General features: G+C 43.9%; 1 protein-coding gene across 1 annotated transcript in view; it reads right to left on the reverse strand.

Moving 5' to 3' along the window:
- Positions 1-25993, reverse strand: part of LOC125234889 (CD109 antigen) — a 50587-nt gene that overhangs the window by 3673 nt on the left and 20921 nt on the right. The window contains 14 exon segments of the mRNA XM_048141310.1: positions 347-452; positions 1137-1311; positions 4996-5189; positions 8192-8353; positions 9100-9326; positions 10001-10187; positions 11205-11306; positions 12295-12480; positions 12794-12896; positions 17361-17545; positions 17943-18179; positions 22710-22892; positions 23513-23689; positions 24710-24933. Coding sequence (XP_047997267.1) covers positions 347-452; positions 1137-1311; positions 4996-5189; positions 8192-8353; positions 9100-9326; positions 10001-10187; positions 11205-11306; positions 12295-12480; positions 12794-12896; positions 17361-17545; positions 17943-18179; positions 22710-22892; positions 23513-23689; positions 24710-24933 — 2448 coding nt within the window.

Below are 25993 nucleotides of genomic sequence, written 5' to 3' on the forward strand. Positions count from 1 at the left end.
TGGCAGTCGCTTTCGTAAAAACTAGTGCCTACGCCATATCTTGGGATTAGTTGTCAAAGCGGACCCCAGGCTCCCATGAGCCGTGGCAAATGCCGGGATAACGCAAGGAGGATGATGAGCGAATTAATTTGATGGTATATACTCGTAGCGCCCACCATACAAAAGTTTTGCTAGGGAATTTTGATTCTTATTATACTTGAGATTGAATTCAATTTCATTTGTTCGAAAAATTTTAGAAACAAGAAATTATATTTTATTTGTTTATACATGAAAGTTAAAATTCCATTGAAACCATTATGTACTTTAGAAAGTACATTGGGCGCCACAAGGATATGTAATTACGTACCAGGTGCATAGTAGTCGTAAATGCGGATAGGCAGGAAGCGAGACATGTTGGCCACCGGGAACCAGCGCTCGATCGTGAAGTTCACGCACGTCGTTTCAGAGTCCAACTGAAAATATATATACGTTGTAATAATAAATATAACACATTTATGAAGATTTCATGTGAGATAGTAAAAATTAGAGCGTGCGCAGACAGAGAGCGATCTGGAGTTCTGCGTTCCGCGTTCAGAGTTCTGCGTTCTTTAGAATGTACCGAGTCTGTAGCAACAACGCACACAGCGGGCAGTCTGACCGCGGCGGTCAAAGCGGAACGCCGCGTGCTAACGTTCTTTTCCCGCCGAGACAGAGAACGCCGGAACGCGGGGATGTCTGAGGTTGCAAACACAGAAAAAATAATGAATTGGTTAGGGAAAGGAGGGATTTCTAAAGTCAAATCTACGGATAGTACACGACGAAATGCTGGAATGTTTGTTTCATCCTTAATAAATAATTACATACTTCATATTCTATATCAGATTATTCTGGAAAACGAACTTTCCAGTGACATGTTGCATGTACAAAGACACAAACGAAACTAGAACGCGAGAATTTGAACGCCGCCTGTGTGCGTCGGAACTCTTGAGCGGTCAACAGCCAACGCGGACCGCTCTCTGTCTGCGCACGCTCTTTAAGATTGCATACTAACGGAGGAGCACTAAGAAAGGATTTTTCAAAATTCCCCTCCTAAGGGGGTGAAATGGGGGTTCAACGGGTAAAAGCTAGTTGTTACTATAGGTCTATCAATAACTTACGTATTCGAAGTAGAACAGCAGCTGCGTAGGCAGATACTTGGCTCGCTGGAGCAAGGCAACCCGTCGGGATAGCACGTAGGCGTCTAGTCGTTGTTGCTGGATCATGTAGCCGGTTGGGATGGCCACGTCGAGGACTGCCATGCCGGAGCGAGGGGACTCTTCTAGGTAGGTCCAGCTGAAGGAATAAACATTTTGGTTATTTATAAACTGAAAATAGATCATTTAGATTTTGGTTAGTGTTCATTATTGTTCAATATTAATGGAGTAATTAAAAATGAGTTTAAAAAATCTAAAATCCAAAGGAACTTTTAAAATAAACGGGTTGAAGGGTAAAAGGTAATGACATGAAATAGTTCATTTATCGCTGGTGAATCGAATGAAATACAATCCATAAAATGTGATAAAACAAGAAAATTCTCAATACAAATATCTACAAATTCACAGAGCTATAAATTAACTTGGCGTGTTTGCCTCGGACAAGGCAATTTTACACAGATCAAGCTGATCGCGGAACATCCACGCGGCACTCCGATCACATACAAGCCACTGCTTGTATGTGATCTTCCTGGGCCCGCATTCCATCCTTGCGTCGTTGTGCTCAACGGCTGTCGTTTCTTTTCCAAATTCACTGAGATTCCTATACTGACCTAGCACAGGCCTGGTAGTCGATGTGAGACTGATTAGTCCGTATAAGTGTGCGTGTGCTAACAAGGAGAAGGCCCGCACTGGCGGCTCGGTCTGGAAGGATGTCCACGTTGTATTGCATCAAATACTATATAAACTCTACGAGTTAATACGTGCAGCTTGGTGCCAAAGTTGGCAACACGCAATACTAGCGCCTCTAGCGGCATGAGTTGATCAAAATAGTTTAGTTCATACAGTTTAAAATTTTAAAAAGTCACATACTCTTATTTCTTTGTTTTATTCCGTCTAAAAATGTTAAAGTAGATCAAGTAATCGCATTTTGTGTTGTTTTACGTACTACGCCTATACTGACAAACTACTTTGTACAACTCGTACCGCTAGATGGCGCTGCTAAAATCGTTGCCGCTTCATTGTATGGGAAACGTCACAAGCTGCACGTATTAACTCTAGAGTTTATATAGTATTTGATTGCACACATTGACATCTGCAGGGTGGTGTAACCTCGTCTGTTCCTATACTACTACAATATACTATAAGGCTAGATATATACTGACCTAGCACAGGCCTGGTACTCGATGTGCGACTGGTTCCGTCCGTGGAAGTGCGCGTGGGCCAGCAGCGAGAAGGCGCGCGCCGGCGGCTCGGTCTGGAAGCGCGGGATGTCGACGTTGTACTGCACTGACCTCTGCAGAGTGGTGCAACCTCGTCTGTTCCTATACTATACGGCTAGAGATATATACTGACCTAGCACAGGCCTGGTACTCGATGTGCGACTGGTTCCGTCCGTGGAAGTGCGCGTGGGCCAGCAGCGAGAAGGCGCGCGCCGGCGGCTCGGTCTGGAAGCGCGGGATGTCCACGTTGTACTGCACTGACCTCTGTAGGGTGGTGTAACCTCGTCTGTTCCTATACTATACGGCTAGAGATATATACTGACCTAGCACAGGCCTGGTACTCGATGTGCGACTGGTTCCGTCCGTGGAAGTGCGCGTGGGCCAGCAGCGAGAAGGCGCGCGCCGGCGGCTCGGTCTGGAAGCGCGGGATGTCGACGTTGTACTGCACTGACCTCTGCAGAGTGGTGCAACCTCGTCTGTTCCTATACTATACGGCTAGAGATATATACTGACCTAGCACAGGCCTGGTACTCGATGTGCGACTGGTTCCGTCCGTGGAAGTGCGCGTGGGCCAGCAGCGAGAAGGCGCGCGCCGGCGGCTCGGTCTGGAAGCGCGGGATGTCCACGTTGTACTGCACTGACCTCTGTAGGGTGGTGTAACCTCGTCTGTTCCTATACTATACGGCTAGAGATATATACTGACCTAGCACAGGCCTGGTACTCGATGTGCGACTGGTTCCGTCCGTGGAAGTGCGCGTGGGCCAGCAGCGAGAAGGCGCGCGCCGGCGGCTCGGTCTGGAAGCGCGGGATGTCCACGTTGTACTGCACTGACCTCTGTAGGGTGGTGTAACCTCGTCTGTTCCTATACTATACGGCTAGAGATATATACTGACCTAGCACAGGCCTGGTACTCGATGTGCGACTGGTTCCGTCCGTGGAAGTGCGCGTGGGCCAGCAGCGAGAAGGCGCGCACTGGCGGCTCGGTCTGGAAGCGCGGGATGTCCACGTTGTACTGCACTGACCTCTGTAGGGTGGTGTAACCTCGTCTGTTCCTATACTATACGGCTAGAGATATATACTGACCTAGCACAGGCCTGGTACTCGATGTGCGACTGGTTCCGTCCGTGGAAGTGCGCGTGGGCCAGCAGCGAGAAGGCGCGCGCCGGCGGCTCGGTCTGGAAGCGCGGGATGTCCACGTTGTACTGCACTGACCTCTGTAGGGTGGTGTAACCTCGTCTGTTCCTATACTATACGGCTAGAGATATATACTGACCTAGCACAGGCCTGGTACTCGATGTGCGACTGGTTCCGTCCGTGGAAGTGCGCGTGGGCCAGCAGCGAGAAGGCGCGCACTGGCGGCTCGGTCTGGAAGCGCGGGATGTCCACGTTGTACTGCACTGACCTCTGTAGGGTGGTGTAACCTCGTCTGTTCCTATACTATACGGCTAGAGATATATACTGACCTAGCACAGGCCTGGTACTCGATGTGCGACTGGTTCCGTCCGTGGAAGTGCGCGTGGGCCAGCAGCGAGAAGGCGCGCGCCGGCGGCTCGGTCTGGAAGCGCGGGATGTCGACGTTGTACTGCACTGACCTCTGCAGAGTGGTGCAACCTCGTCTGTTCCTATACTATACGGCTAGAGATATATACTGACCTAGCACAGGCCTGGTACTCGATGTGCGACTGGTTCCGTCCGTGGAAGTGCGCGTGGGCCAGCAGCGAGAAGGCGCGCGCCGGCGGCTCGGTCTGGAAGCGCGGGATGTCCACGTTGTACTGCACTGACCTCTGTAGGGTGGTGTAACCTCGTCTGTTCCTATACTATACGGCTAGAGATATATACTGACCTAGCACAGGCCTGGTACTCGATGTGCGACTGGTTCCGTCCGTGGAAGTGCGCGTGGGCCAGCAGCGAGAAGGCGCGCACTGGCGGCTCGGTCTGGAAGCGCGGGATGTCCACGTTGTACTGCACTGACCTCTGTAGGGTGGTGTAACCTCGTCTGTTCCTATACTATACGGCTAGAGATATATACTGACCTAGCACAGGCCTGGTACTCGATGTGCGACTGGTTCCGTCCGTGGAAGTGCGCGTGGGCCAGCAGCGAGAAGGCGCGCGCCGGCGGCTCGGTCTGGAAGCGCGGGATGTCCACGTTGTACTGCACTGACCTCTGTAGGGTGGTGTAACCTCGTCTGTTCCTATACTATACGGCTAGAGATATATACTGACCTAGCACAGGCCTGGTACTCGATGTGCGACTGGTTCCGTCCGTGGAAGTGCGCGTGGGCCAGCAGCGAGAAGGCGCGCACTGGCGGCTCGGTCTGGAAGCGCGGGATGTCCACGTTGTACTGCACTGACCTCTGTAGGGTGGTGTAACCTCGTCTGTTCCTATACTATACGGCTAGAGATATATACTGACCTAGCACAGGCCTGGTACTCGATGTGCGACTGGTTCCGTCCGTGGAAGTGCGCGTGGGCCAGCAGCGAGAAGGCGCGCGCCGGCGGCTCGGTCTGGAAGCGCGGGATGTCGACGTTGTACTGCACTGACCTCTGCAGAGTGGTGCAACCTCGTCTGTTCCTATACTATACGGCTAGAGATATATACTGACCTAGCACAGGCCTGGTACTCGATGTGCGACTGGTTCCGTCCGTGGAAGTGCGCGTGGGCCAGCAGCGAGAAGGCGCGCGCCGGCGGCTCGGTCTGGAAGCGCGGGATGTCCACGTTGTACTGGACGGACATCTGCAGGATCGCGTAGCCGGCGCCGCGGGCTTCCACCTTCACTGTGCCCCAGGCTTCTGGGATCTGGTGAATGACAAAAAAGAATATTGTAAATAAAGTCATTCAAAATGTATTATCCAGTAGCCTGATTTTTTAACCCCCCACGCAAAAACGACGGGGTGTTATAAGTTTGACGTGTCTGTCTGTTTGTCTGTCTGTCTGTGGCATCGTAGCTCCCGAACGGATGAACCGATTTAGTTTTGTTTAACTGAAAGCTGAGTTAGTCCGGAATGTTCATAGCCATCGGTCGGGGGTTTTTTCAAAATTTTAATTTTGTGGTTAGGGATCATCCACATATTACGTCACACCAAATTTCAGGTTTTTGGACCCCTCCCCCCCTATGTCACGCTTTTTTGTATCCCTTTAACAAGGATTGTCACATTTAGTATGACCCCCCCCCCCCTTACACTGTGACGTAATATATGGATGACGCCTTAGGTTAGTATTTCAAAAGGTTAATGAATTTTACAGGAATAGGCGGGTTCACCACACACAAAACGAATGGATTCGAGACGCGAAACCACGTTCGAGGCGAATGCAGCCTGGAAGCTCTACTTATGTAGGGGCTCTTAGTCTTAGTAGTGTGGAATTGTGGATACATCTACTGAATACCATACTAATTGAGAACGCTATGCTTCGCCGTTAGAAAAACAAAATGCAACTTTGAAATTGGGTAAGTGAAAAAATAAAAAAAATCAATATACTCATACAGAGTTCATAAATATGTGTACATTTCTTTACCTTAACTCTATGCAATAAGGTGAAAAAATGTACACATATTTATGAACTCGACTGTAACTCCGTAGTACATGTCTAAGAAAAAAAACTCAAAGCCCTAGAGAAAAAGGTACGGTGGCCTAGATGGCGTTGGCGTTACACCTTTGGGGAACGCTTGGCTAGATGGCGCTAATATGAATACTTGACATTTTAAAACATATTCATATTCATTGATATTGTACATATACACTGTAATGCTTATGTATGCTAAAATAAATGAAAAAAAATAATTTATTTAATTTAATTTAATATACATTACACGTCAGAAACATAAACATTCATTAAACTAAGTAATTCCTATTACTCTAAGTAATTCCTATCTATAAAATTTATAAATGTGTTCTATACATATCAAGCTAACAATATGGGCATAATTGTCAAAACTGAGGTTCAAAAGTTTTAAAGCTTCTGTCGAGAGATGGCAGTCTATGCACTGTGATTACACATTTTACTCTGACAGTAACTCTCTATAATACTCGATCCTCTTTGATAATACTCACGTCGATGTACTGCATGACGGCGATGTTGTTGTTCTCAACGTGCAGGACCCGCGAGGCGCCCTGGAGCGCCACAGCGTCGACGGTCACAGTGAGGGCGGATACGTCCCGGAGACGTTTGCGGTTGGTGTATTCAATATACTCGTACTCTATTATACTCACGTCGATGTACTGCATGACGGCGATGTTGTTGTTCTCGACGTGCAGGACCCGCGAGGCGCCCTGGAGCGCCACAGCGTCGACGGTCACAGTGAGGGCGGATACGTCCCGGAGACGTTTGCGGTTGGTGTATTCAATATACTCGTACTCTATTATACTCACGTCGATGTACTGCATGACGGCGATGTTGTTGTTCTCGACGTGCAGGACCCGCGAGGCGCCCTGCAGCGCCACAGCGTCGACGGTCACAGTGAGGGCGGATACGTCCCGGAGACGTTTGCGGTTGGTGTATTCAATATACTCGTACTCTATTATACTCACGTCGATGTACTGCATGACGGCGATGTTGTTGTTCTCGACGTGCAGGACCCGCGAGGCGCCCTGCAGCGCCACAGCGTCGACGGTCACAGTGAGGGCGGATACGTCCCGGAGACGTTTGCGGTTGGTGTATTCAATATACTCGTACTCTATTATACTCACGTCGATGTACTGCATGACGGCGATGTTGTTGTTCTCGACGTGCAGGACCCGCGAGGCGCCCTGGAGCGCCACAGCGTCGACGGTCACAGTGAGGGCGGATACGTCCCGGAGACGTTTGCGGTTGGTGTATTCAATATACTCGTACTCTATTATACTCACGTCGATGTACTGCATGACGGCGATGTTGTTGTTCTCGACGTGCAGGACCCGCGAGGCGCCCTGCAGCGCCACAGCGTCGACGGTCACAGTGAGGGCGGATACGTCCCGGAGACGTTTGCGGTTGGTGTATTCAATATACTCGTACTCTATTATACTCACGTCGATGTACTGCATGACGGCGATGTTGTTGTTCTCGACGTGCAGGACCCGCGAGGCGCCCTGCAGCGCCACAGCGTCGACGGTCACAGTGAGGGCGGATACGTCCCGGAGACGTTTGCGGTTGGTGTATTCAATATACTCGTACTCTATTATACTCACGTCGATGTACTGCATGACGGCGATGTTGTTGTTCTCGACGTGCAGGACCCGCGAGGCGCCCTGCAGCGCCACAGCGTCGACGGTCACAGTGAGGGCGGATACGTCCCGGAGACGTTTGCGGTTGGTGTATTCAATATACTCGTACTCTATTATACTCACGTCGATGTACTGCATGACGGCGATGTTGTTGTTCTCGACGTGCAGGACCCGCGAGGCGCCCTGCAGCGCCACAGCGTCGACGGTCACAGTGAGGGCGGATACGTCCCGGAGACGTTTGCGGTTGGTGTATTCAATATACTCGTACTCTATTATACTCACGTCGATGTACTGCATGACGGCGATGTTGTTGTTCTCGACGTGCAGGACCCGCGAGGCGCCCTGGAGCGCCACAGCGTCCACGGTCACAGTGAGGGCGGATACGTCCCGGAGACGTTTGCGGTTGGTGTATTCAATATACTCGTACTCTATTATACTCACGTCGATGTACTGCATGACGGCGATGTTGTTGTTCTCGACGTGCAGGACCCGCGAGGCGCCCTGCAGCGCCACAGCGTCGACGGCCACAGTGAGGGCGGATACGTCCCGGAGACGTTTGCGGTTGGTGTATTCAATATACTCGTACTCTATTATACTCACGTCGATGTACTGCATGACGGCGATGTTGTTGTTCTCGACGTGCAGGACCCGCGAGGCGCCCTGCAGCGCCACAGCGTCGACGGTCACAGTGAGGGCGGATACGTCCCGGAGACGTTTGCGGTTGGTGTATTCAATCAGCGCGCGTAGGGCGACGTATGTGTCCTGTACAACAACATTTACATTTTCAAGGTAGTCGTACAAGTGAATTTATTAAATATAATCATAGATTAAATATAAGAAGATCATGCCATCGCATACAGTAAAATTATGTCATAGATGGCGCCATAAAAAATGTTTTGTAGCTTTCGAGTATACTTGTAGATGGCGTTAAGTGTCACTTTTGACATAGATTTATGACTCGAAAGTGACACTTAACGCCAATCTACAAATAATCGATGGCAACAAAGCATTTTTTTGTGGCGCCATCTATGTGTGGTGTAGTATATGCGCGTTCTTAGGCGGTCGCATTTTAATGTATGGGATGGTATGATCTTCTTATATTTAATCTATGATATAATATATATTGCAACCATATGGTTGCACTCCTCATAGTAACTAATTTACCTCTAAGAGTTTTGAATGATTCACGGTTATTTTCATTAGACTTATATTGACCGGGATATAGACCGTGATTACCTTTTTGATTTTTGTCGAGCTCCCGATATTTCGACGCAGTAGCAGTTGCAGTCGACAAAAATCAAAAAGGTAATCACGGTCTATATCCCGGTCAATATAAGTCTAATTTACCACTGTTTTAAAATAAGCCGCTGATTTGACTGGCTACGAATTGAATTAGCTTACTGTACGGTCAAGAAAGTTGGCTGCTGTGCCATTTCTAATAATATCAATAGCCAATAAGACAAAGCACAAAGTGAGATGGAAATCTTATATATATACTGATATGTTACCTGAGTGGAAGCCCATCCTCCATCCGTAAGCCTCATAGAGTTGAGCCACATGACTATAGCCTCATTATTATCCTGATGGTCCATACAAGCTAGCAGCGCGTATGACGTGGCGGCGATGTTGTATGAGTCGTATTTGTATGGCAGGCGAGGGAGGAAGAACGGCTTTTGGTTCTCCATCTTGAAGGGGGGTTGCGGGACGCGCTCTTTACCCCAGTATACTAGTCCACCTGTAGACAATCCATACTAATATTATAAATGGAAAAGTGTGTGTTTGTTTGTTTGTCCGTCCTTCACGGCAAAACGGAGCGATGAATTGTCGTGATTTTTTAAGTGGGGATAGTTGAAGGGATGGAGAGTGACATAGGCTACTTTTTATCTCTTTCTGACGCGAGCGAAGAAGCGGACAAAAGCTATATATAAATAAAGGCACTTTCAAGTGGGTTAATTTTTAATTCGACAGATTCAATTATAAACATATAGAAATTTATGTATGAATTGGTCGAATTGAGAACATTCTCTCGTAAAACGATTTTTTTTATTCAATCAACCAATCAATCAAAATATTCTTTATTCAAATAGGCTTACAATAAGACTAGCCAAAGGCAAAGACGTGGCCTGAAGATGCCTGTTACCCTTGATTTGAAGGTTGCCGGGTTATATGATGTTTGTAATAAAAACAGTTATGTTGTGTTAGGGTTGGCCTTGGCAATCTAGGGATCTTGTGACCAGTTGCCAAAGTCCTTAATGGTGAATAAGTTCATATCAGCTCTGAACCTTAAGTGTATTCGTTGAGAAGACAGATCTTACGCAAAACGGTTTCAGAAAAGCCTCGCATATGAATCAGAAATCTCACTTAGCAATATAATTTGATTTCATTTGATTATGATTTAATTTATTTTACCTTCAGCTCTCTGGAATCCCTTGAGCAGCTTGTAAGCGTGTTCTGAACTAGACGCCTTGGCCACCGTGAGTGCATATGCAACCACAGCCATGGAGTAAGGGTCGCCAAAGTCTTGCAACAATTTCAGGTGCTGTTCTAGCCAGGATACTGCGCGCTGTTGGGCTTGCACCACGCGAGCTGACAGACCCTGGTGAAATTGGAGATATTTTAACATGCCACACATCAAAAGAATTGCTCGTTTATATTTCCCGAAATCCATTTATGGAAATTTCTCGAAAGATATGACCAATCTAAAAGTAATTTACATTTATCACGAAGAAGAAGAGCAATAGTTGTAGAAGTTTGGCTTTTACAGCACCGGTCAAAAGTTTGAGTTCACCCTTTGATTTCGGTACAAATGAGTACTTTTGTACGTTATCTTCGGTTTGGTAGTCGAAATATGTTTTCAACTTATATTTATTGTTTTGTGGAGATTTGTTTTACTAGTTAGACACAATTCACGTACCTTTCTTTCACTAAAATCTAATAAACATGACGGCAAAATGCTAGTTATATTTATGGCCTTGCCTTTGCCACTAATTGAGACACATCTTTACACGAAACACAGTTTTAGCCACATAATATAGGCCAAATAATTATTTAGCCTATAAGATTTGAGGGAAACAGATGTTAAAAAAATATAAATTGTTTACGAAACAAATTTTGACGTCTGAACTACAAAAAACTATCTCTCTAAAGCAGTCAATTTTGACTTCCGGTTGGGACGCCATCATAGCGGTTTCGTGTCGTGAATAATTTATTTTTCTTTTACTCATTAATGTTGTTTAAAGTGTAATATTGATAGCGTATTATGCAGTAAACTAATGGTGTAGTGAGAAGCTGATGAAGAATTGTTCTCGAAACGCGTTTAGCCTCTTTTTTGTCGTAAACGGCCGGTAGTCCACGTGCTCTTGTAAAATCTAGCTATCAATTTACAAGTGCTAAGTCACCGTACAATGTCGTACTTACCGTACAAAAATTACTAATATAAATTAGCTCATATCACCTTGACACTGGCGAAATAGTCCCAATGGACTGAAGCCATTTAATTTTAAAAACTGAACTGAAAGCAGTCAATTGTACTGAAAACAAGGAGTGAACTTAAATTTTTGACCGGTACTGTAAGTTAAAGAGACATCACATAAATGTATTATTGAGTTCTTACCTCTCTGACGCCAATGTCCTTGAGATTCTTGACGGTTTCAAGAGTAATGACCACTTGGGCAGTCAACGTGATGTTCCGTTGTAATATTATTGTGTTGTTTATCTGTAAAAAAAAAGAAATATAAATCATTATACAAATAGTAGGAAGACTGAACCACACGACGACATGCTATCCTGACTCCTGTTATAAACTAGATACCTAAGTAGGAAATCCATACTTCCATACTAAGTATAAGTGGGAGTGAGTGTCTGTTTGTTTTTCCGTCTTTTACGGCAAAACGGAGCGACGAATTGACCTGATTTTTAAGTGGAGATATAGTTGAAGGGATGGTAACACATTTTTTGGTTGAAAAACATCTACTTCCAATAGACTATACTTAGGCTCATGTACTGACCTCAGTAGCAGTCACAGAGAACCTCCTATAGAGTAGCATTCTTGTATATTTTGTTCGCGATACGAGTCACCAGTGCCAGGGGTGCGAGGAGCGGGCGGGGAATGTGTTAAGCGCGCTGTGATTGGCCGTTTCAAGGACGGCGGGCAGTCGCGCCAGATGAAAGGGACTGTCCCTCTACTGACGCGTAAGTGGCCAATGTAAGTTGACCTATGCCGGCTCTGAATAAATTATAAATATGACTTTTATGTGGAATGTAATGACGTCTGTTTTTAAATTTGAGCTTCTTGTTACCTTTCCACACTACAGGTGGACATCTTTAAGACATCAAAATACCCTTTTTCAATTTTTTTACTGCGAAAAACACGCGCTGCTTTCGGGTCTGTTACTTGGTCGCTACTGATCGGGCACGGCGAGCGCCCGCGCTTATATCAGTGCAAATACTAGGAAGGCTGGCGACCGCGAGTCGTCTTGTAATGGATGTCTATAGGGGTTGGTCTGTGGTAGCAGTAGATCCGAACACATCCCTGACGCCTCCGATTCTCACCATCTCTCGTATCTGCGGGTTGTCCTTGGGCACGTTTTTGGTATTCTGGTTGCGATCCTGTAGCCACGTGACTACATAGAACACACCAGCTGGAGACCTCAAGGACGAAGGATACTACATCACTTGAAAGACGAACTATACAATATACTAACCTCAGTAGCAGTTGATCCGAACACGTCCCTGACCCCTCCAATCCCCACCATTTCTCTGATCTGCGGGTTGTCCTTGGGCACGTTGATGGTGGAATTCTGGTTGCGATCCGGTAGCCACGTGACTTCGTAGAAGGCGCCCGCGGGAGTTTGATGCTCGAGGACCCAGGATACAGCTTGCGAGATCACCTGATGGATGGGATAGATTATTAAATTATTATAATAAAACCTGCACACGACTGGCGCAAGATTATCTCGACGCGAGATAAACTACCAGTCCTTTATGTCATAAATACAATTAGAAAAACTGCAATGCGTATGATCACGCAATGCATGAAAAATCATTTTTCCTACATTTTGTTCATAAAGGAACCACGCGCTTTGTTTACCTATGAACTGTTGACATCAAAGTCGCCTAAAGTATTTATGGACAAGTGTGTATGTAATCCCATGGCTCCTACCGACTTAATCAAGTAAAGAAGGAAAATAGATAACAACTCACATCCGGGTCGATGTAGATGAAGTTCTCCCACTCGTTGAAGGAGGCATCCTGGAAGATCTTAGCGCAGAACGACGTCAGCCACACGCTCGACGCTGATTGGTTCCTGTCCAAAACAATATAAGTTCAACTATTTGTGCTAAATGAGTGGAAGCTCAAGAGGCTCAAGGACGTATGATGCAGCGCCTAATTTAAGAATAAAATCTTCAAATGGGGCATCAAATCGTGCGATGCTCAGCATAATTGAGGAGTGTCTTTTCAAAAGGACTTATTTCTGTAAGTCAACAGAGGTTATTTTTATCTATGTCTTCCTAGAGAAATAAACCTTGTTGACTTATAGAAATAAGTTGTTTTGAAAAGACTCTCCTCAAATGTTCTTTTACAGGTCTTTAAAACAGTCAATATTGACGAAATATTACAGATTACGAGATACAGGATTAAAATCATTGACGAGTGTGAGCAGCCTAAGTTTACCTACTCTGTACCAGAAAAGCCAGGTTTTATAGAAAACACTTCTAAGCCCACTGCCTGAAGCTTACAGTCGTATTAGAAAGAGTAGGAATTAGAAATTAAAAAGTGGCAATCCGTTTCAAATCAATACGTGTGAGTGAACGGACGACACTATGATGTTGCCACTTTTTTAATTTTTACTCTTTTTGTAACTGTCAGCCACACAGTAATGTCGCGTCTACTTTCAACTCTTAAAGGCCCGGCCACGACATTGGTCTAAGCGCGACAGCGGTGAGCGGCGGCCATACATTGGAGCGAGACACAGCGATGGGACTTTTCATTTGCACGTATGGTTGCCGCTCACCGCTGTCGCGTTTAGACCAATGTCGTGGCCGGGCCGTAACGTCCTTCGAAGCAAGCGTAACAGTTTTTAGGGTTCCGTACCTCAAAGAGGAAAAACGGAACCCTCATAGGATCACTCGCGTGTCTGTGTGTCCCTCTGTCACAGCCGATTTCTCCGAAACTACTAGACCGATTTACTTGAAATTTGGCACACGTATGTAAACAAGTGGTCCAAAGACGGACATGTAATATAATTAAATGAAATTAAACGAAATTTAATCATAGGGGCCACTTTTGGGGGGTAAAATTGAAAATTAAAAATCAAAGTTATTAGAACTATATTGTGCTACATATCAAATGAAAGAGCATTTTATAAGCATCTCAAATATATTTTTTTTATAGTTTTTATTTTGGTAATTTAGAAGTAATTTAAGAAAATAAGCAAAAAATGACCATTCCCCCCCCTTATCTCCGAAACTACTTAGCGTAAAATTTTCAAAAAAATACACGAGATAGCCCTCTACCTGTAGATTACAGGAAAACCTATTAGAAACACACTACTGTAGACAGTCAAGTGTAAGTCGGAGTTAAGAGAAAAAAACTCAAATTGAGATTTTTCACTCACTGCCGCTGCAAGTACTTACTAAATGTTTTGAAATTTTGTGAGCGCCTTGGACAGGTAGAAAGAAATTCATTTCTGTTTAGAAATTGTTAAAAATTTTAAGCATTTGCCAAAATGACTTAAGTTCCTACTAAAAAAGAGGCGCTTACGACTGTTTAGAACTGCACTGACCATAATATTACTTTAATAGGTCCAAAAAATGGTGTATATATACGAAAACAAAAAAATTGTGCCACCGACAACCAAAATCTGAAGTCTATTTGCTCTATCTCTTATAGTTTCCAAAATATACGCAAAATCTTTAAAGTACAAATCTAGTGTACACGTTGCCATCACATGTCGTCAGGCGCTCATGACCTTTTTGTATGGAAATGTCGAAATCCGACTCGCACTTTACCGATTTTCATAGAAAGTTGTGTTTTATTATAGTTTTGAAGGAGGTTTCTTGTTTTTAACCACCAACGCAAAAATATTATAATAATAATAGGTTTGACGCTTGACATGTCTGTCTGGCATCATAGCTCCCGAACGAATCAATCGATTTTGATTTAGTTTTTAATGTTTAAGGTGAATTCGTCGAGAGTTTTTTTTTGTACCACGTAGATGACAAACATGCATACGGTCCGCCTGATGGAAAGCGGTGACTGTTACATATGGACGCCTGCCACTCAAGGAGTGGCACATGTGCGTTGCCGACTCGACTCATTAGAAACTTGTACAAACCTGTACTTAGAAGGAGCCTGGGTGCCGACGACTCAAAGGACCGAAGGAAGGAGGGGGAAGGAAGGAAGGAGTACCGCACCCTCGTTGAGCTCTGGCTGCCTTACTCACCGGCAGGAACACAACAATGAGTAAAGTCTAGTGCTACTTGATTGCGGTCTTTTGTAAAGCGGAGGTATTAGACTCTGCTCTACCTTAGAGTATATTCAATTTAGTATTAGAGTTATCAGTCAAGAAATTTAAATGCAGCGCCATCTATTATTAGTTTCGACAACTTTTCATGTGACTTTCCATGCCTAAAGGTTCGCACAAGTCTTAAGTCGCGTAAATTACTTAGTAAATTTTGCCGAGAGACGGCGCTAAATACAATAATACTCATTAGAGTACCTATACTTCTAGTCAAAGACATATATAACTCCGTATAGACAGATAAAGTCTAAGAATAAAACGTACTTACCTCAGTACCACACAGAAGAAGGGCTCAGCTAGATGGCGCTAATATTAATATTAACACGCTTTTATTAGGTCGTCGTGTATGTAACTAACTATGTAATGGAATCTACGGAGGCTAATTTAACCATCTTCCAAGGATCGTAGCGTAATGATAATTGGCAGCTGTATGTAGTTCTGATGACAGTACAATAATATGGTACTGTTGAACTGATCTGATGATGGAGCCGGAAGATATGAACTGGAACTACATGATGGAACATCGTATCATAGCTGTTTTTGGGTTTCTTAGAAAAGTCTCTTTGACTACGATTAGGTTTCAAGGTCTGATGATGGAGCCGGAAGATATGAACTGGAACTACATGATGGAACATCGTATCATAGCTGTTTTTGGGTTTCTTAGAAAAGTCTTGTAATGAACTTTGACTACGATTAGGTTTCAAGGTCTGATGATGGAGTCGGAAGATATGAACTGGAACTACATGATGGAACATCGTATCATAGCAGTTTTTGGGTTTCTTAGAAAAGTCTTGAAATGAACTTTGTCTACGATAAGGTTTCAAGGTCTGATGATGAAGCCGGAAGATATGAACTGGAACTACATTATGTAACATCGTATCATAGCTGTTTTTGCGTTTCTTAGAAAAGTCTTGTAATGAACTTTGACTACGATTAGGTTTCAAGGTCTGATGATGGAGCCGGAAGATATGAACTGGAACTACTAAAAAGATCAACGTAGTATTTAAAATAAGTTGGGATAGGGTTTTCTTGAGACCCTTAAGAGCAAGTAAAGGGGGGCTCAGGGGCGATCGAAGCCCTCCACAAAAAAGAAAGATCAACGTAGTATTTAAAATAAGTTGGGATAGGGTTTTCTTGTGACCCTTAAGAGCAAGTAAAGAGGGGCTCGGGGGCGAAGCTCCCCACAAAAAAAAGATCAACATAGTATTTAAAATAAGTTGGGATAGGGTTTTCTTGAGACCCTTAAGAGGAAATAAAGGGGGGCTCGGGGGGCGAAGCCCTCCGCATAAAATAAACATCAACGTAGTATTTAAAGTAAGTTGGGATAGGGTTTTCTTGGACCCTGAAGAGCATGAATAAGGGGGGCTCGAGGGCGAAGCCCCCCACATAAAATAAAGATCAACATAGTATTTAAAATAAGTTGGGATAGGGTTTTCTTGAGACCCTTAAGAGCATATAAAGGAGGGCTCGGGGGGCGAAGCCCCCCGCATAAAAGAAAGATCAACATAGTAGAGAATGCCTTAAAGCATGAGTCCGCCTTTTGTACTGCAAGATTTTCTTTTATCACTGCTTCCAGTAGTTCCACAGGTGGTAAATGATCTTTATTACTAGATTCACCTACTTTTATCAATTTTAAAGCACTAGTGGATAAAATGCGTTTTTACCCGCTGGTATTAAAGGACAAAACACGTGTTTCCGAGCTAGTGAGGGGAAAAAATTCAATGTTGGCTGCTCGCGTGCGATCCGTTTGTTAATGTAGGTAAGAATTTAGAATAGCGTCATTTTGTGAACATCAAAGGAGTGAGCCTTCTGTACTTGTACTATTATACATATATTCTGTGACAAAACTAAGAACATGTGTTCCAAGTACAACATTCGAAATGCCGGAAAGTTAGTAGGTATCGACCGTAAATTGGCGAAATCCAATTTACGGTCAAATTAACACATGTGATGGACTGCCGTCTATAATAAATTGCCGCAATATGTGGTTGAAGCGCTTAGTGTGTCGAACTTTAAGTACCTATCGCTTAAAAAATTGGCTGGTCGAGCACCCGTTCTACACTTATGACAATTTTTTTATTACCTAATTAGAAAAATATTTTTGTGCATTTTTTATGTGAATATTGCCTAACTTTTTGTAATTTCAATCTTCCGTCTATTTATTCTCTAAGTATTATTGTTGTATGAATATTATTTTTTTAAATCAAATCTTGACGTGTAAAATTTCATCATAGTAATCAAACTCACCAGTCACTTCGGAAGAAGCTGAAACTCCCGTCAGGCTTCATGAAGGACAGTTGCCGCTGGTACAATATGTTCATGTGGTAGAAGGAGTCCTTCTCCAGAGTCCTGTTGCGTTGGTTGATGAGACGCATGTACAGGGTGAAGTACATGTTGGCGGCGAAACTGAACATGTTCTGTTCCGCTGAGTCCTGGAATAAGCGCAAGAGGTGAGATAGCACGATAGCGTTCCTCAACATGTTTGTTTTTGTACCTATGTTGGACGAATAAATAATTCTAATTCTGATTCTGAGGTTAATATTTGTCTATCACGGGGATAGAGGCTAGTTTTTAAAAACTTCTTTTTAAAAACTGTCAACACGATTTGCTAATATGGAATTACTATGAAATACACGTCACGGTCAATTCGTTTACTTTATATCTTTCTCTTTGACTTATAAAAATAGAAACTATGTATAAGCATGGTTGAAAAAACAAGTCTTCATATATGTGGAGTTCGTGGAGTACTCCAGGCTGTTGTTTCTTATGTGGTGTACCTCAGGGTTCTCAAACCGCTATTGTTTATGTTGTATGCTGCTTTGTACTTACCATAGGTAACCTCAGTAGAGAAGTAGCGTTGATCGGCATTGTAGGGAACAACGGGCCGACGACATCTCCGACGATAGAGACCCTCGCTCTATTAGATCCGAAGACATAGTAGCGGTCGACTTCGTAAGGGATGATCGGTGTTTCTGTGACGTTGACGTGCATGTATTGGAAGACGTAGGCGCGGTTCGAGAGATCGAGGAGAACTGATTGATGTCGATGCTGGGGAAGACCGTCCGCCTGTGGACAATATTAAAATGTTACATTATGAGTGTGTTGAAGAAAATGTATGAGTTTGCCAGAGAGGAAATATTTCACTACGTTTTATGAGTCATAAAATAAAATCTCAGGTTGTAAAAACCATAGTCAATATGATGCTATTAGTTAGAATTTTCAAATTTGAATAACTGACATAGACTTTTATGAAGCGTTTGACACGTCATACACCTCTTAAGAGCGCTATGACAAAAAAAGGCGATATATTGTAAAATGCACAATATTTATCGACAAAATTGTACACTTTACTCATACTAAAAGACAGTGAAAGTACTTGTTTCAGTTAGAACATCTTATTAACTGTCGGTTAAATAAAAAACATATGAAAAAAAAAGCTTTTTCAATTAGTAATGATTGTTTTTCTGATGCTCGTTTAGGAAAAACCGCGTGAAGCACAGAATTCGGAGCTCTTATTATGTACAATTTGATAAGATCACTCTCATAAATGAGGTAAATTTAAGTTCCAAACATCTCGTACTTAAGGCCCATTAAACAATATTTATCATTTAATCCTTTGAAATTGAGAAATTGAAAGTAAAACGAACTCAATTTTGTCTTGAAAATACATCGAAACAAGTGATCATTTCTCCGAAAATCTACATGTTATCGAAGTTATTTTAGTATATAAATAATCTGCACAATGTGCTTAAACTGCTGTTATCCATTTTTCGTTATAATATTTTATCATGATTTTTTGCCAATTTTTTGAAAACTAGCCTTCCCGTCGCTATTTTACCGGCGACGGACGCCTGCGATTTCAGTGCCGCGCCGGAGCTCGAGGAGGTAAGACGTATGTCGCTTTGGTCTCCGAGTTTTCATCGCAAACGTCGAGAATATTTATTGTTGTGTGGGTCGGACGCCTTGTTTCTACACGGGCTATCCTCGCATTGTGTGTGTGTAAACAGCGACCAACGAATTTGATCCTAGATCCGTAAATATTTGCTTTTGTAATACTTTGTTATGTTTAAATGTTAAAGTATTACAACGTTGTGATGATAAAAATGTGAAAATTACAATACGGTCAAGATGATAAGACACATCAAGATGGTACTCGGGATCTGATGATGGAGCCAGAAGGTGGTCACCAGTACCAGTGAACCATGTAAGTAAACGACTTCGTGTTTAGGCTCGTTGGGTTCGTCTCAACAAGACCTTTGACAAGAGGTGGTACTCAGGGTCTGATGATGGAGCCAGATGGTGGTCACCAGTACCAACCAACCAATCGTAATCGATTCCGGATTACACGATTACTTGATTTTACTTTGTAATCTGACACTACTGGGTGTCAGATTACTTGTAATGTAATCAAGTGAAACGGTAAATTACCATTACATGTAAAGGAATCACTAATCATCTATACAATCATTACTATTACCAATAATTCGGAATCATAGTCGATTCAAAATAACTGAAATTATTGACTTGATTACTTTCAGATTACGAATATGTAGTACCTCAGATTGCTGACTGTCACTTTGACACAAAAGTCGTCATGGGTGTCGTAAAATAGGTTTTAGGAGGTGCTGATTCCAAAATTAATGACTAATGTTCAATCTGACATTGCTGACTGTCACTCTGACACAAAAGTCGTCATGGGTGTCGTAAAATAGGTTTTAGGGGGTGCTGATTCCAAAATGAATGACCAATTTGGAATCTGACATTGCTGACTGTCACTTTGACACAAAAGTCGTCATGGGTGTCGTAAAATAGGTTTTAGGGGGTGCTGATTCCAAAATTAATGACCAATGTTCAATCTGACATTGCTGACTGTCACTCTGACACAAAAGTCGTCATGGGTGTCGTAAAATAGGTTTTAGGGGGTGCTGATTCCAAAATTAATGACTAATGTTCAATCTGACATTGCTGACTGTCACTCTGACACAAAAGTCGTCATGGGTGTCGTAAAATAGGTTTTAGGGGGTGCTGATTCCAAAATTAATGACTAATGTTCAATCTGACATTGCTGACTGTCACTCTGACACAAAAGTCGTCATGGGTGTCGTAAAATAGGTTTTAGGGGGTGCTGATTCCAAAATTAATGACCAATGTTCAATCTGACATTGCTGACTGTCACTTTGACACAAAAGTCGTCATGGGTGTCGTAAAATAGGTTTTAGGGGGTGCTGATTCCAAAATTAGTGACCAATTTGGAATCTGACATTGCTGACTGTCACTTTGACACAAAAGTCGTCATGGGTGTCGTCAAATAGGTATCCGGAGGTGTTTGAAAACTAATGACCAATTTGGAATCTGACACTGTTGACTGTCACTTTGACACAAAAGCGATCATGGGTGTCTTCAAATAGGTTTTCATGAGTACTGATCTCAATATTAATGATCAATTTGGAATCTGACATTGCTGACTGTCACTTTGACATAAAAGTCGTTATGGGTGTCGTCAAATAGGTTTCCTTTCCAGGGGTACTGTGCAATGTCAGGTTCCAAATCGGTCATTACTTTTTAAATCATTTCATTAATTTTGGAATCAGTGCACCCTAAAAACTATTTGACTACACCCATGATTCCTTTTGTGTCAAAATTACAATTAGCACTGTGAGATTCCAAAATAGTCGTTAATTTTGGAATCAGCACCCCGGAAACCTTTTTGAAGACACCCATGACGACTTTTGTGTCAAAGTGACAGTCAGCAATGTCAAGATTCCAAATCGGTCATTAATTTTCAAATCAGCACCTCCGGAAACCTATTTGACGACACCCATGACGACTTTTGTGTCAAAGTGACAGTCAGCAATGTTAGATTCCACATTAGTCATTATTTTTGGAATCAGCACCCCCTAAAACCTATTTTACGACACCCATGATGACTTTTGTGTCAAAGTGGCAGTCAGCAATGTTAGATTCCACATTGGTTATTAATTTTGGAATCAGCACCCCCTAAAACCAATTTTACGACACCCATGACGACTTTTGTGTCAAAGTGACAGTCAGCAATGTCAGATTCCACATTGTTCATTAATTTTGGAATCAGCACCCCCGCAAACCTATTTGACGACACCCATGACGACTTTTATGTCAAAGTGACAGTCAGCAATGTCAGATTCCACATTGGTCATTAATTTTGGAATCAGCACCCCCTAAAACCTATTTTACGACACCCATGACGACTTTTGTGTCAAAGTGACAGTCAGCAATGTCAGATTCCACATTGTTCATTAATTTTGGAATCAGCACCCCCGCAAACCTATTTGACGACACCCATGACGACTTTTGTGTCAAAGTGACAGTCAGCAATGTCAGATTCCACATTGGCCATTAATTTTGGAATCAGCACCTCCTAAAACCTATTTTACGACACCCATGACGACTTTTGTGTCAAAGTGACAGTCAGCAATGTCAGATTCCAAATCGGTCATTAATTTTTAAATCAGCACACCCGAAAACCTATACTCGTGGTATATGCACTTGAAATGTGAAAGTGAAAATTCTAGAATGACATGTAAACCACGAAGTTGTATACTCATACTCGTATTGTTCATTGGTATTGGTGACCACCATCTGGCTCCATCATCAGACTCTGAGCACCACCTTGAAGTAATTAGAATTGTATTTGTCTTATTTTATCATCATATTAATATAATTATACTTTACTCTAATACTTATCATATAACAAAAGCAAATATTTGGGATGGGATCTACTTTTATAATTATTACTTTAATTTTTTAAATACACCTTTAACATAATTGATATTATTTCGCGCTATATTCTCGTATTTTCGTACAAAATAATGTTTATTAGAAACCAAAAGTTTATATCGAGATAGTAGATTGTGGTTGTTATCAAAATTCCATAGAAAGGATCAAGATTGTTTTGTCCATTATTGTAGTGCGAGCGAGTGATAAGACGTGCTAGAAAGGGTCGGCATATTGGGCTCGCGCGGCGGGTAAAATACCTAATTTCGCCCGACGCCGAAATGTTATAACGCTCTTAAGCAGATTAGTTTCTAGACTTCCTAGTTAACCCCAATCTGTTCTGTGTAGTCTACCGTACTTCAACGTAACGATTATTTTTATATGAAATTGTATATTATAGACTCAATATTCAATTCTGATAATTAGGTTAGATTAAGATCATAATATATATGTAATGAACTATTCATAAGAGCTTGTAACTAGGCCTACATGAATAAAGATATTTTGAACTGAACTGAACTCAACAGTCTTCTTAATGTACTTATTTTGGCCTTAGAGAGTCAAAGCGTGCAAGTGCACGGTTGTTGCGTCGCCTGCAGATATGTATACGAAGAACTGGTGCTCTTCTATCTAAGGACCTATAAACCTATGTTCTGTGTGTAACATACCTCAACACTGATCTTCTTAATGTACTTGTGTTGGCCTTGGAGAGTAGAAGCGTGCAAGTGCACGTGTATGTCACAGAGACCTGTTGAAATGACCGACACGAGCACGGTTGCCGCGTCACCTCGCGTTTCCTCTTCTAGCTAAGGACCTATAACCTATGTTCTGTATGTAACGTACCTCAACAGTGATCTTCTTAATGTACTTGTGTTGGCCTTGAAGGGTAGAAGCGTGCAAGTGCACGTGTATGTCGCCGAGGCGTGTTGGCACGACGGGCACATGCACGGTTGCCGCGTCGCCTGCTGATATGTATACGAAGAACTGGTGCTCGCCAAATGATGTACGAGGGTTGTATGAGCGGACCTGCGGGAAACCAATACTTATTATACTCTAGTCTTGTATATCTCGCGAAACGCAGACTCCTGCTGATCGAACAATTATAGTGACTGTCATGTGTTTCAAAAGAGTTGTTTCATTGCTAGAATGTTGCTATATAGCTTCGCAGTTTAACATCATTGAAACCCATCACCTGCTTGTTTTCTATGTGGAGTAGCTCAGGGTTTTTTGGACTCGCACTGTATGTACATGATAGTTACCCCAGAAGCAATACTCCTGGACATTCAAGAAATTGGAGTTGAGCAGCACACACAGTACCAAAACCGCTTCTACTGCTTTTCGCTGGTACCGTCACGGACTTTTAATTGTTGATCCACTTCTAGCCCATTTTATACAGGACACGTCAGCATACCAGCCATACACACCAGCCAGCCATACATACCAGCGTCCTTACCTATGGCAACAAAATTATTGTGGCCTACATATCTCAATAAGTGAAGTTCTTGAGTGTATTTAAAACGTCACTGTGCTAATTTCTTATGTGGAGTACTTCAAGGTTCTTGTGACACTCTTGGACCGATGTCATACCGTCATTCCCTGTGTAAAGTAGCTCTATGAACTTGAATAAATGACAGTATTGCACTTACGATGCCATTTTCCTCAACGTGCACGAACTTGTAGTCCGGCGAAGCAGACAGCACAACAACCGCCTCCACAGCCTGCGGCTGGTAGTTGAACACGACCACGCGCAGCCCGACCTGCTCGCCCTGTCGGCAGCGGTCCGGACCCTCCACTTGGATGAAGAATGGCAGCACTCCTATGTACTGTGAATAGAGAAATTAGTCAGTAAAACGAACAACTGATTCATTAATTACTGCTTTGTTGATACTTGATGTTGGGTAATAGCCGGGGGCACATTAACCGTACGCCTCGCGAGGCAATGCGTCGCGTGCAAAACGCCCGTGCTCATGTGTCAGCTGTTCGAAATAGTTCTGCACATATTATTCCCCTGGCAGGTAATTCGTCGTTTTCGTATTTTCTTTTGAATAAAATAAAATCATTCACGATTCACGGCAATAAATATGCGCTCTCGTGCAGAACTATTTTGAACAGCTGACTGAGGGTCGCCATGTTGCCGAGCAAATTTGCTTGCTTCGCGAGGCGTGCGGTCAGTGTGGACCAGTGGCCCGTTTCTCGAAAGGTACAAGCCTTGTATTACAAATGTGTTTCCATGACAACCCATATGATTTGACAGTTCGCGCACGTGTAATGTACAAGGCTTGTACCTTTCGAGAAACGGGCCCCAGGTAGGCAAGTATGGTCGCGTGATAAATGATAAAACATCAGGCCGTCCCTATCGCACTATTTGTAAGTTCGATAGGGACGGCCTGATGTTCTATCATTTATCGCGCGACCATGCTTGCTTGCCAGGTTAACTATTACCGGCTGTTATCCCTCAAGAGTACCTTATTAAGTTACGAAAGTGCAACTCACATGCTCCGGGGCTGGCAGCATGCCGAGCCCACTAGTGGGCGACATGCTGACGGCCGACACGGTCCAGTGCGCGGGCACGCGGGGCACGTCCACCGTGAACACGTAGCGGCCGTGCGGGCCGATGTTCACGTCGCGCCAGAGCCGCACGTTGTACTGCCGGGACTGTGTTACTCACGTGCTCCGGGGAGGACAGCATGCCGAGCCCACTAGTGGCCGACATGCTGACGGCCGACACGGTCCAGTGCGCGGGCACGAGGGGCACGTCCACCGTGAACACGTAGCGGCCGTGCGGGCCGATGTTCACGTCGCGCCAGAGCCGCACGTTGTACTGCCGGGACTGTGTTACTCACGTGCTCCGGGGAGGACAGCATGCCGAGCCCACTAGTGGGCGACATGCTGACGGCCGACACGGTCCAGTGCGCGGGCACGCGGGGCACGTCCACCGTGAACACGTAGCGGCCGTGCGGGCCGATGTTCACGTCGCGCCAGAGCCACACGTTGTCGTACTGCCGCTGCACGCGGTTGAACCGGAACTTGCGGAAGTGGGACAGCTCGAAGCTGTTGTCGTGTTGGCCTGGGAATGAACACATCAGTTAAAAAATGTGTAACCAATTTTTTAATAATGTGATGTTGGTTCTGAGATCTCGGTGTGTTCAAGTTACTTTAGGAATGTTTCTGGTGTGGAGTAACTCAAGGTCCTATAACCACTTTGGGACTACAGTTCTTTCTTATTGTGGAGTACGCCAGGGTGCTATAACCACACTAGGTCCACAATTCTTCCTCACATTACAACGTACTCTTGTTGAGTATCTCAAACGACCACGTGATCGTAATTTCTGATGTGGCGTACGTCAGGATTTCTAACACTCTTCAACTACTATTGGGTTGGTAAGAAAGTAATGAGCGATCGATTGAATTCCACATAAAATTTTTGAGAGAGTTCTAGAATCTTCTATGGTCGAAAGTATATAAAGGGCGAGTCGCACAGTTTCTCGTCAGTCATTCACTAGCTGTCGCCGAGCTAATATAAGGAAGAAAATGGACGAATTAAAAGTGCATGTAAGGCATTGCTTACTATATGAATTTCAGTCTGGCCATTCAGCCGCCGAAGCAGTGCCTAATATATGTCAGCGTGTTGCTCCTGAAGTTGTGTCTGAGGCCACGGCGAAACGATGGTTCCAGCGGTTTCGTAGTGGCGACTTTTCATTATCAGATCAACCTAAGTCTGGTCGACCGGTGAAGATTGATGTAGCCAAATTAAAAACCTTAATTGAAGGAGATCCGAGGCTAACGAGTCGTACTCTTGCTACGCTCGTGCTCTTGAGTTAGGCTGCTCTCATGTCACCATAGAAACACATTTACACGAGTTGGGAAAAAACTACAAATACAGTGTTTGGATACCGCACGAACTTGATAGAGATCAACTAAACCGCCGTGCCGATATCTGCATACAACTTCTGTCTTTTCGCCGCACATTCAACTGGTTAGACCATCTTATCACTGGAGATGAAAAATGGGTCTTATATATAAATCACACACGCAAACGTCAGTGGCTAGCTCCAAACGAAAAAGGAATAGAGGCACCAAAAACAGAGCCTCACCCGAAAAAAGTTATGCTGTCCGTTTGGTGGGAT

The sequence above is a fragment of the Leguminivora glycinivorella genome, chromosome 16 (assembly GCF_023078275.1).
Source record: "Leguminivora glycinivorella isolate SPB_JAAS2020 chromosome 16, LegGlyc_1.1, whole genome shotgun sequence".
In the NCBI taxonomy this organism is placed as follows: domain Eukaryota; kingdom Metazoa; phylum Arthropoda; class Insecta; order Lepidoptera; family Tortricidae; genus Leguminivora; species Leguminivora glycinivorella.